The sequence below is a fragment of the Colossoma macropomum genome, unplaced genomic scaffold, assembly GCF_904425465.1.
Source record: "Colossoma macropomum unplaced genomic scaffold, Colossoma_macropomum, whole genome shotgun sequence".
Lineage (NCBI taxonomy): Eukaryota > Metazoa > Chordata > Actinopteri > Characiformes > Serrasalmidae > Colossoma > Colossoma macropomum.
This window is the reverse complement of record NW_023494799.1, coordinates 22,185,829-22,197,938: the sequence shown is the minus strand read 5'-3', so window position 1 is coordinate 22,197,938 and position 12,110 is coordinate 22,185,829. Positions and strand designations below refer to the sequence as shown.

General features: G+C 41.5%; 1 protein-coding gene across 1 annotated transcript in view; it reads left to right on the top strand.

Moving 5' to 3' along the window:
• The window catches only part of syt7b (synaptotagmin VIIb), a 211,692-nt gene extending 200,180 nt beyond the window's left edge, over positions 1 to 11,512 (top strand). Inside the window, exons 8-12 of the mRNA XM_036587086.1 lie at positions 41 to 308; positions 2,157 to 2,326; positions 5,721 to 5,835; positions 9,850 to 10,049; positions 10,781 to 11,512. Coding sequence (XP_036442979.1) covers positions 41 to 308; positions 2,157 to 2,326; positions 5,721 to 5,835; positions 9,850 to 10,049; positions 10,781 to 10,885 — 858 coding nt within the window. The 3' untranslated portion in view covers positions 10,886 to 11,512. The remainder of the gene's footprint in view (positions 1 to 40; positions 309 to 2,156; positions 2,327 to 5,720; positions 5,836 to 9,849; positions 10,050 to 10,780) is intronic.
• Positions 11,513 to 12,110: the final 598 nt, after the last annotated feature.

Genomic DNA, 12,110 nt, shown 5'->3' with positions numbered 1-12,110 from the left:
TCTCTCTCTCTCTCTCTCTCTCTCTCTCTCTCTCTCTCAGCTATCTCCTGGTTCTGAAGAGGAGGAGCATGAAGGCCAGATATGTGAGAAGCTTGGGCGTATCCAGTTCAGCGTGGGCTACAGCTTCCAGGACTCCACCCTCACCGTGAAAATCCTCAAAGGTCAGGACCTTCCGGCCAAAGATTTCTCCGGAACCTCAGATCCTTTCGTCAAAATCTACCTATTACCAGACAAGAAGCACAAACTAGAGACCAAGGTCAAACGGAAGAACCTCAACCCTCACTGGAATGAAACCTTCTTGTTTGAAGGTGAGGCGAAAATATCAGATACACTACATTAATTACTCACACCATTTTGTTAGGAACACCTTATCTTATATCTTAATAGAACCATCTTATAGGCTTGAATTAGAGGGCGTTGCCCCTCCAGCTTCAGTTCTGGGGGGAACAAATGACCCAAAGCCCCCCAGAGGTTGGCACTTATGCATACAGATGCATTTAGTAGGTTTGCAGTTACAGACTGAAGCCCATCTGTTTCTGCACAGTTTATCAGCTCCCCTCTGCTTCATTCATCAGTGGTCAGTTTCTGACCACATGACCGCTGTTGTCCAGATATTATTTGAGTGGTGGTCCATTTTCATACTCCAACATCAAAACTCCCATTACATTTGGTGTAAAGCTAACGTAGCATTCCACAATTAGAACAACGTACCAGCAATGAAGCATGGTGGTGGTAGTAGGATGATGCTCTGCTGCTTCAGGGCCTGGATGACTTGCCATAATTGACGGAACCACAAATTTTGTAATATTAATCTGAAGCTCGAGTGTAATTGGGTTGCTGAAAAACAACAATGCAAAGCACAAGAGCAAGTTCACCACTGAACAAAATAAAGGTTTTGGAATGGCCTAGTCGAAGTCTCGACTTGAACCCCATTAAGATGCTGTGGCAGGACCTTAAACTTACAGTTCACACTCGAAAGCCCTCTAGTGTGGCTAAATTAAAGCAATTCTGCAAAGAAGAGTGGGCCACAATTCCTCCATAGTGATGTGAAAGACTGATCTCCAGTTATAGGAAGTGTTTGGTTCTAGTTGTTGCTGCTAAAGGTGGTACAAGCAGTTATTAAAGGGGAACTCCACCGATTTTGCAAAATTACCTAATCATTCAGTGGTTTAGATGTGAACAAAATTATTCAGAGTGGTTCGGTGTGAACATGTCAACATGGCTAATGCCAGCAGCAGCTTTTGTTTACAGTTTATTTTTACAGTAATTTTTGGAAGATGACAGCATATGTGAAGAAATTTAAGGAGGTCTGTTTCAAAAATGTCATAGAGCCATAAGAATTTGAACCAGAATACACAAAGGAGTTGCAGGGGTTCAAAGAAGACAGAGCCAAAAGGGAGAGACAGAGATAGACTGAGCCCGCTTGTAATGGTGGTGCACTATGTTTTACATACTATTTAGTGTGGTAGTATGTGGTTTGGAACATGGCCGGGCCCTTCTCTAAACTGCATGCAGGGCAGAGAGGTACATGCACGGCATTGTAATGAAAAAAATAGTACCGACAGAAAACTTTTTTTTTTTTTTAATTTAGTAATATTTTACCATTATCAGCATGGCATATAAAAACTTACAAGACACATTTAAGCTCACTGGTCATTTTGGAAAGCAGATAAAATGGTGATATTTGTAGTGTTGACATAAGAACGTCTGGTTCCTAGTACTACAGTGGTGAACAATTCTGACTGTAAATTTATCTTCAAAGGCGCATTTCACACCGAACCACTCTGAATGATTTTGTTTACATCTAAACCATTAAATGATTAATTAATTTTGTTATATTGATGGAGTTCCTTTTTAAATGTAAGGGGACCATTTTTTGTTCACACTGGTGATAGAGGTGTTGCAAAGCTGCTCTTCTTGTCATACATTATGTTTTGTATGAGGATTTGAAATAATTACGTGTGGCAAATACGGCAAAACAGAGGAAAACAGAGAAAATAGTTTTTCACAACACTATGTGTTTCTGATTAAATGTCCAGTGAGTATGAGTATTTCCTGTGGTGTTTCCATTATTTGTTGCACATGATTCAATAATCTCTCTCTCTCTCTCTCTCTCTCTCTCTCTCTCTCTCTCTCTCGCTCTCGCTCTCTCACAGGTTTCCCGTATGAGAAGGTAGTGCAGCGGACTCTGTACCTGCAGGTGCTGGATTATGACCGTTTCAGCAGAAATGACCCGATAGGAGAGGTCTCCATCCCCTTAAACAAAATCGACCTGGCTCACATGCAGACCTTCTGGAAGGAGCTTAAGCCGTGCAGTGACGGCAGCGTGAGTAATGCTGTGTGTGAGTGAGAGAGATAGAGATAGAGAGAGAGAGAGAGAGAGAGAGAGAGAGAGAGAGTAATAAAAAGATAAATACTTTATCTTTTGTTATGAATATTATCTTATTGTTATAATGTTGTAAAACGTTGGTATAGATACGGGAACAGTGTTCAGGTAAAGGTGGGAGTAGGTCACCAAAACCAGCAAAACCCAGCACAGAAAGACAGCAGCAGTGAACGGCTATAATAGGCAAAAGAAAAATGGCTTGTAAAAGCAGCAAGAGTACGGCAGGACCGGGCTGACGGAGTTGAGGATAATTACTTAATTGTGCTTTGGCTCGAGGGGAGCGTGTGCCGCTTTTCATGCCTCATGTAATGGCATTCAAGCTGCGTGCTGTCACCAATCTCAGCCTTACACAACAGAACAAGAGGCTTACAAGTGAGCCATTAGCCTGTACAGCCGCACACTTCTCAGGTTAATATTCACCTGTGGTGCGCTGTAATGGGCCTCACACAGCGCAGCGAGGACTGAAGTGAAGGATTCTTTGCTCAGTAACTTGTGCTGATGGTTAGCATTAGCCTTCTCGTCAGTGCCAGAACATTTTGTTACATAACACGAATACAAATCAAGGACTCATTATGGCACGTCTAACTAGCTAAACTTAAGTGAGTTACAGTTTTACAGTGACTAAAAAGACCCTGTTCGTAGTACAATTAAAAGCACTTTGCACTAGAAGCACGAGTGAGTGGGGGGCAGCGCACAATTCCCAAACCCCGCAGAGGGACGCGAGTGATGGCGATCCCGAACTCGGATCGAGAACGAAGCCTCACGACCACCAGAGAGGGGACGACGACGATGGCTCCACTACACCTCACAGAGCGGAGTGGGGGGCAGAGCCCGGGTGGCAGCGTTCAGGACTTGCATCCCGCCTTTGTGCCAATCGTGGCTGTCATTGCCGTCGCCCCCTCTCTGGTGGCCGCAGGGCTTCATTCTTGCTCTGAGTTTGGGCCCCGTCTTCCTCCCGGCTTTTACGGCCATCATCAACTTCAGAAACGCTGAAAAACCAGTCACAACACAACGGAAATATTTCTGGAACACTCAAAAGGCTCAAAGTGGATGCAATATCTATGATTGAAAGATCACTGACAGAAGTAGAGAAGACCACAGACACTCAGACACTCACAGCCCAAGTACATGGTTAACCTGGCTGGCTAGTTTGCTATCTGACATGTCACAGCTGTGCTGTGCTGTGGTAGTTCTCTGGTGTAACTAGCTTAACTTTTACAGCTAATTCCCATTACAATACAGTAATAGTCATGATCTGCATGAATAAAACCTAACTTACTTTTACTGGTGAGTGTTTGTGCTGCATAATTATTTAAAAGTCTGAATGACTCCATCCTCTCTGAGCGTCCTTCGAAAACACCTCCGCTGTGTTGTGACTGGCTTATCAGCGTTCCTGAAGTTGTCTGTGTTTTCTGTATTTTCAGCACATTTGTGAAATGTAGCATCAGTGTCGTCATTTTGATGAAAGTGTTTTCTGAGTGTGCAGCTGTTTTTTTTTATTTGCAGTTTGTTGGGTCTTCTCCTCCACCACACAGTTTACTGATAGCACCAAAGAGAGTTCATAACAAAGCAAAACCCTTTTTGGTGCTATTTTAAACATTTTCAAAAAACTCTATATAGAACGATGTACAACCATTTGAACATGCAAAGGACCATTTTTCTCTGATGCGGCTCACAACACACCTGTACCAGGTATTTAGTGTTCTTAATGGCTTAAGCTCAGCCTACACTGCACGATTATTTGCCCAATTTGCCCCTTGTGACAAATTTTCAGAATCTCAAGCGATTTTCCAGGTCAGAAGCATGACTGGAAAAGATTGACGACGCGAAGGATCTGGTAGTATGAGAGGAGAAGCAAATCAATCTTTGGCCCTCTGATTGAACTCCGAAGTCATCAGAGACCCTCCAATATTATCCAATATGTTTGATATTTACGACTCAAAACATCCACGAGTCCTGTATTGTGAGAAGGTCAGAGATTTACTCAATGAGTGATTCAAACAACAGCCAATCAGAGAGCTAGAAGAGCGGAGAAACAGGCGAAGAGACGCGCCTGAACAGCAGAGCAGAGACAGAGGAGCTGAGTGTAAAACACAGGCAGATAAGAGCTGATATCAGGTCAAGTCACTCTCTTTACCATTTGCTGCCAGTTTGGAGTGAAATATTTCTCCATCTCTCTCTGTAATATCAGTATTTCTACGCATAAAAGCACAAACAGGTCCAGTAAGTTTAGGTTTGTTTGGCTACGTTCACATTACCAGGTTGAAGTGGCACAAATCAGATTTTTTGCCCTGATGTGACTCAGATCTGATGTTTTCAGGGCTGTGTGGACACGCAAATCTGATCCTTTTCAAATCCGACCTAAGTGACTTTCATATGTGGTCCTAGATCAGATACATATCCGATTCATGGCCAGGCGACCTCAATGTGACGCTCAGATCGGAATTCATGTGCTTTTTTTCCACTGCGTGTGCACCATCATTCAGCGTTACCATGACAGCAGCGGCAAACAGAGGTTAAAGCCTGTAAACGGTGGAAAAGCAACACATCTCACGTTTTTCTCCTTCGTCTCACTCTAATAATGAAACTGAGAGCTGATCAGAGTTAATTATCTTCTCAGCGAAGCTCGTTCTACTCGTTAGTTTGTGCTGATGATGCACGTGATTCATTCACGTGACGTTACTGAGTAGGATGTGCTCATGAGGGTCATTTCAGGATGCTGGTTTGTTCACATTAATGACAGATTTGAATCACTTATCTACACGAGTGTGAACCATCATGTCAGAGAGATCGGATTTGAGCAAAAAATCAGATTTGAGAAATGAGGCTTGTAATGTGAATGTGGCTTTTGTGTTGTGTGATCTGAGAGGATCTGGGAGTTGGAGTTCTTATTCATAGCACAAACTCATTAAGTGTGTTATTCTCTTTGCCCTGTCTTCTAGTGTGAGCACCCACAAAAATTCTGTGACAAACTGACATTAAGTTTGTGATGCTCTCCATTTTAGAAATCTGTTTCAAAGATTCCAATATTTTAAAAGTAATGGTTTGTACACCCAGCCTTAGTTTAGCATCTAGAGCTGCATTAGAGCAAAAATGTGGACCAGCTGAGGACTGGTTTAACAATCACAGGTCTACATGCTAATGACTATGAACTGTGGTACAAAACTGAGTTTTTTTAGTTGTGTTACGGGGGATGTATGCATGCAATATTGAAAATCTCATTCCAAATACCTAAAAATCTCCCTCCAGTCAGCACCCTAAAGCTGACGACACTGTTTTAAGCATCTTTGTGCCCGTCTGTGCTCTCATCCTGTTTCTTCTGGTGTGTTTGCAGGGGAGTCGAGGTGACCTGCTGGTGTCTCTGTGTTATAATCCCACGGCTAACATCATCACTGTGAACATCATAAAGGCACGCAATCTCAAAGCCATGGACATCGGCGGCACCTCAGGTACACCCAAAACCAGCAAAGTACCGTAAGCCTGAACTGATTAACTTAGACATGAGATGTGCGAAGCCTCTGAGCTTTGATGCAATGATCCAGTGAGGCAGCGTCTCTAAGCAAAAGACAGCTGAAACAGGGACAGCTGTAAGAACAGCTGTATTACAGGTGTTCCGGAACGTGAGCTGAGATCCTCAGCTTCTGATAATGTTTACGAGCTCCACACTTCATAATGCATTTATACGAAACAGAAGAACCCAAATATGAAACAGAGCTTCTCTAACTTTCACATCTAAACGTCTAAATGTGTTTGTTTCGGAGCCCAATAATGGTGAAGATAAAATGGTATGACAAAGTTTGTTCATACGACTGGTCAAATGTCATGCATTATTAATTTGAAAATAAGTTAACACATCCTCCCCACACATAAATTTGCTGAATTTACAGAATGGTTGTGCAGCTTAAATGGTTCCCATGTCATGCTAGATTGTTGCTAGGTGGTTGCTATGGTATCCCATGTGGTTGCTAAGGTGGTGCTAGGGAGTTGCTATGGTATCCCCTGTGGTTGCTAAATTGCTGCTAGACAGTTGCCATGGTGTTCTGGGGGTTTATTTAGTTGTTCATAGGGAATTGCCAAGTGTTAGATGCGTATTGTTAATTATGAATGGGAGTCTATGTGAATAAGGAGGGATGAAAAAACGACACATAGAGGAGTGTGGGTCAGTATGGCTGTGGATTAGAGCTTGAGGACCTGAGTAAGTACATGCATTGTGATGTCTGTTGGGCAAAGGAAAACAGGGCTGGGGTTTGGGTGAAAATGAATGGGACTCTATGGGAGGAACGAGGGTTGAAAAAATGACACATAGAGGAGTGCAGAATGGTATGGCTATGCAGTAGAGTTTGAGGTCCTACCCTTAGTGAGTACAAAGAGTTTGTGTGGTGGAGAAAATAAAAGGGGCTCTATGGGAAAAACAAGTGGTGGAAAAAATGGCAAACAGACAAGCGCGGGTCAGAACAACATTGAATTCTTGCTCAGGGGCCAGCCTTGAGATAGTATATGCGAAACGGTGTCTTTTGGGTGAGCAGAAGTACAGTAGATGGCTGTGCAATTTTTCACCCCATTCATTCCTATGGGAAAAAATTCGGAATTTAATGAAGATTGTACGAAAACTGTGTATTCAATCAAAAAGCTGTATACAAGCCTGAATCACACAATCAGACTGGACAATCGGAGTTTGAACGATGTTATTATGTCGTAAACTGCGGGATGAGTTACGCAGCAAAATCCGGCAGAACAATACCAATAAAAGAGACGAAGAATAATATAAAACAATTCAGTGCACAACCATAGTAAAACATAAAAAGTTATAGCATGTTATATTGTATATATGATATTATATTTTATATTGTTATATTTATAATGTTACATTTTATGTTTTCCAAATATGTTAAACTCAGCAAGTAAATAGAAATTGTGCACTAAAATTAGCAGAAAAATGCATATTTAAGTTTGTTCCCTATACAGGATGTGTTAACTTATTTTCACTTCAACAAAACATTTCTACTTAATGTGAGGCCATACACATAACCACCACCTATACCACCTCTTCATATTAATAACATTCCTCTCTCAGTGATGCCAAAATATAGGGGCCCATCATCCAGCACGATCTTCGGTGGAATTAGTGAGTAAACGCTACGGCGGAAAGCTCCAGCAGAAAGTTGTCTCTTCTTGGTTGTGCAAACTGATTTACCCATATATATTGCCGACATTAGAGCAGTGTTGTGGAATATGAAGTCCCTGCATGGCATGCTGGACTTACCCATTCCTTATCGACACAGTTTGAATGTGTAAAGAAGGGCATGCTGCATCATTTTTGGAGCATCTTATGTCAATTACTATGCCCTCAACACCCTGGGCATCCTCTCCCTTGAGAAAAGAACAGATTTGCCTTTTTCAGCCTGCCTTCCAGCCTCTAGAAAAGAAATATCAGGAAGGACTACATGCAACAGCCATTATCTTAATATTCCACTTGCAAGGACTGATCATTATTATACAGCACTGCTTCCAAAAAGAGTAGGAATGCTGTGCAAATTGTAAATGAAAACACAATGCAATGATGTGTAAATAATTTTAACCCTATATTTTATTGAAAATAGAACAAATACAGCATATCAAATGTTGAAACTGAGAAATTTTATTGTTTTTTTGAAAAATATATGGCCATTTTGAATTTAATGTCAGCACTACATTTCAAAAAAGTTTGGACAGGGGTATGTTTACCACTGTGTTTCATCGCCTCTTCTTTTAACAACACTCTGTAAGTGTTTGGGAACTGAGGAGACCAATCGCTGTAGTTTAGAAAGTGAAATGTTTTCCTGTTCTTGCTTGATACAGGATTTCATCTGCTCAACAATTCAGGATCTCCTTTGTGGTATTTTTTTTTCATAATGTGGCTAATGTTTGCAATAGGTGACATGTCTGGACTGCAGGCAGGCCAGTTTAACGCCTGGACTATTTCACTACAAAGCCATACTGTTGTAATACACAGAATGTGGTTTGGCACTGTCTTGCTGAAATAATCAAGGCCTTCCTTGAAAAAGACATTGTCTGGATGGCAGCAAATGCTGCTCCAAAACCTGTTTATATCATTTAGCATTAATGGTGCCCTTACAGATGTGCCAGTCACCCATGCTGGCTTTTGAACTCTGGCCTGATAACAATCCAGATGGTCTCCTTCCTCTTTCCATGACTCCCAAAAAAATGTAAAATTTCGTTTCGTCAGATCACTGGACACTTTTCCACCTTGCCTAAGTCCATCTAAAATGAGCTCAGGCCCAGAGAAGGTGGTGGTGTTTCTGGTTCCTGGTTATATATGGCTTCTTCTTTGCGTGGTAGAGTGTTTAACTTGCACTTGTGAACGCAGCAACAAACTGTTTTCACAGACAGTGTTTTGTAGAAGTGTTCCTGAGCCCATGCAGTGATTTCCACTATAGAATCCTGTGTGTTTTTGATGCAGTGCTGTCTGAGGAGCCCGAAGATTCTGGCCAGCCAGTATTGGTTTTCAGCCTTGTCCCTTGAATACAGAGATTCTGCCAGATTCTCTTTATCTTTTAATGATATTGTGTACCATAGATGATGAAATCCCCAAGGTCTTTGGTATTTTATGTTAAGAAATGTTATTCTTGAATTGCGCTATTTGCCCACGCAAACAGAGTGATGAACCCCTCCCCATCTTTACTTCTGAAAGATTCAGCCTCTCAGGGATCTTATATAAGATTTATTAATAAATATGCATTATAGTTAGATTTTTATATTTGCTAATTACATTTATTTGGAATTTGTTGTTAAAGTTGCATAGACATGTTTTGTTTAGGTGTGGTGTTCGTGATTTGTGACTGTTGACATTTTTTTTTAGATGTATAGGTGTACGGCAGTCTGTTTTTTTGATCCTTTTAAATTTTCTAAATTAGTGTGTGAATTTAATCTTTGACTGCTAAGCACTAATAATAATAAAACTGCTCAACTAACTACTAAACTTGGGTGTTCAAACTTTTGCATATGACTGTATGTAGAAATTGTGCTATGATGTTTCTAATGGTTCATTTCACATGTGAGAAAGTATTTTACTCTTAGAAGTGTACAGTTATTATTTGCTCTACTATTTAAATGTGACAATAAATGATGTAGTTACATCATGAATTCCGTTTAGAATCAGTTTTCATTCTATATTGAAAGAATGATACGTGGCAAAAATGCTTTGCTATTTCCACAAAACAATAAATTGGATTGAAAGTTTAGAATCTGCACTTTCCACACTCCCCGCTTGCTTCAGTGAGTTATGAGACAGACAAAATTCACATAAAGCCTTTATTCATTAAACACAGCATCTTCTAAGGGCTGAATCTTTTCAACCACAGAAACAAAAAAAAACGGTAAGTCTTACTAGTCGGATACTACTGCGGCGCACTGTATATTTCACTGGCTCACTGCACTGACTGTACTGTTAATGTGCTTTTCAGACCCTTATGTGAAAGTGTGGCTGATGCATAAAGACAAGCGTGTGGAGAAGAAGAAGACGGTGGTCATGAAGAGGTGCCTGAACCCCGTGTTTAACGAGTCCTTTCCCTTCGATGTCCCTGCTCACGTCCTCCGGGAAACCACCATCGTCATCACAGTCATGGACAAGGACAGACTGAGCCGTAATGATGTCATAGGCAAGGTACGGTGGAGAGGAGAACCAGCGCTGCAGCAATGCTTAAGAAGAATCCTGACAACCAGCAAAGAATTCTGTTTTCTCTCCAGCATCAATTATAAAAACAGTGTGGATTTTTATTATCGACACATTGGTTATCTTTTTATGTCTTGTTTGTTTTTAGTTATTAGATATAACAGTAACAGCATCAACAACAACAAAGCCAAACAAGTGCACTGTATATGAATATTTCAGTGAGCATGAACACCTTTACTCAGCCAATGAGCTGATCCGCAGACCATCCAATCAGCACTCAGTAGCAGTAATACTAACCAATCTGCACTGGTTAACAGTAATGCTAACCAATCAGCACTCAGTAGCAGTAATGCCAATCAATCAGCACTCAGTAGCAGTAATGCCAATCAATCAGCACTCAGTAGCAGTAATGCTAACCAATCAGCATTCAGTAGCAGTAATGCTAACCAATCAGCATTCAGTAGCAGTAATGCCAATTAATCAGCACTCAGTAGCAGTAATGTTAACCAATCAGCACTGAGTAGCAGTAATGCTAACTAATCAGCACTCAGTAGCAGTAATGCCAACGAATCACCATTCAGCGCTCAGCGCTCATTCAGATAAAGTTGGAGTCATACTATGTAGACCACTGATCAAAGAAATGATTGCTGAAATTTTGAATTACGATATTTTCTCTTTTCCTTCTTCCACTTTTCTCTCCCTCTCTCTCTCTCTGTCTTTAGATCTATCTCTCATGGAAGAGTGGCCCGGCGGAGGTAAAACACTGGAAGGATATGATTGGCCATCCTCGCACTGCTGTCGCCCAATGGCACGCCCTCAAAGCTTAAAGGCCCCGCCCCCCAGTTCCACCCTCAAGAGGAGAAACCACACCTTCAGACCCCTGTTTATATGCACAAGATTGAACACGGGTACCAAAAGCCATCCAACACTTTCTCTCTCTTTCTCTCTCTTTCTCTATAAGCTCCACAGAGGGGCTACGGAGGTCCCCGTTTCGTTTTCCTTTGCCCACTTTTATCTTCCTGCTCCCAGGCCCTACTTTTCTTCTTTTCACCAAAAAGAGGCTGAGCACTGCCAAGAAGATTTTCAAAAGATCCTGTGTTGTTCAGAGGAAAACAGGCTTGTCTTCCTTGAGATTAATCTCGACTGCTCAACTGTTCCAGGAACAGTTTGACAACCAAACAGGGTGACTGCCACTATATCAAACTTCCAACATGAAAGAAAAAAAATCCCCCTCACCCAAAAAACACAACTGCCCCTCTACTGCCATGTTTCATGTTTTTGTATTTTTTTCACTTTTTGCCCTTTTCCTTCTCAAAAACCTTCAGAGAAGATCCAGAAGGATCAGTTCGCAGTGCAATACGTGATGGAGGGAGAGACAAACTTCTTATCGTAAACTTTTTTCGTCATCTCTCGCTGTTTTTTTCCTGGCACAAAGTGTAGAAACCCCTCTTTGCTGGAACGTTGTCTGTATGTACCGTGGGTGCCGTGATGTGATGAAAAACAAAAAAAAAGTTATTGTTCCAAAAAAAAGAAGAAAAAAGACTCACCTTATCTGACTGGATCAGTTTAACGGTTTAGGAAGAAGGACGAGAGAAAAGATGCTAAACATTCCAATAATTGTGTAAAAATAACATGACCCGGCAGGATTGTCATTATTGTTATTGTTCACTGTTTTTTTTTTTTCAAGTCAAACTAAGATGGCCAGTCAAAACGTTCCTCCAGAGCGGAGAGGGTGAATAGACCATTGAAGTCATGAGTCATTCTGAAGTCGCCGTCACTAATCACGTAACCCAAACGCGACACCGGATAGCTTCCACAAGTGCAGCAGTCCAAACCAGTGTTCACTGGAAGCAAATCCCAGACCACCGATTTCAGGAAGACCAGAGATCTGTTCTCTGGACTGCTCCTGGGTTCCAAAACAGCTTTCACGCTTGATTAAATGTACTGAACTCACAAAGCAAGCAGGCCTGGGTCTAGACAATGGGTGTGACAATATAGTGGGTCTAAAAAATCGGTGCTATCAACCTCTGCAGTAAACAAAGTGTTCCAAAC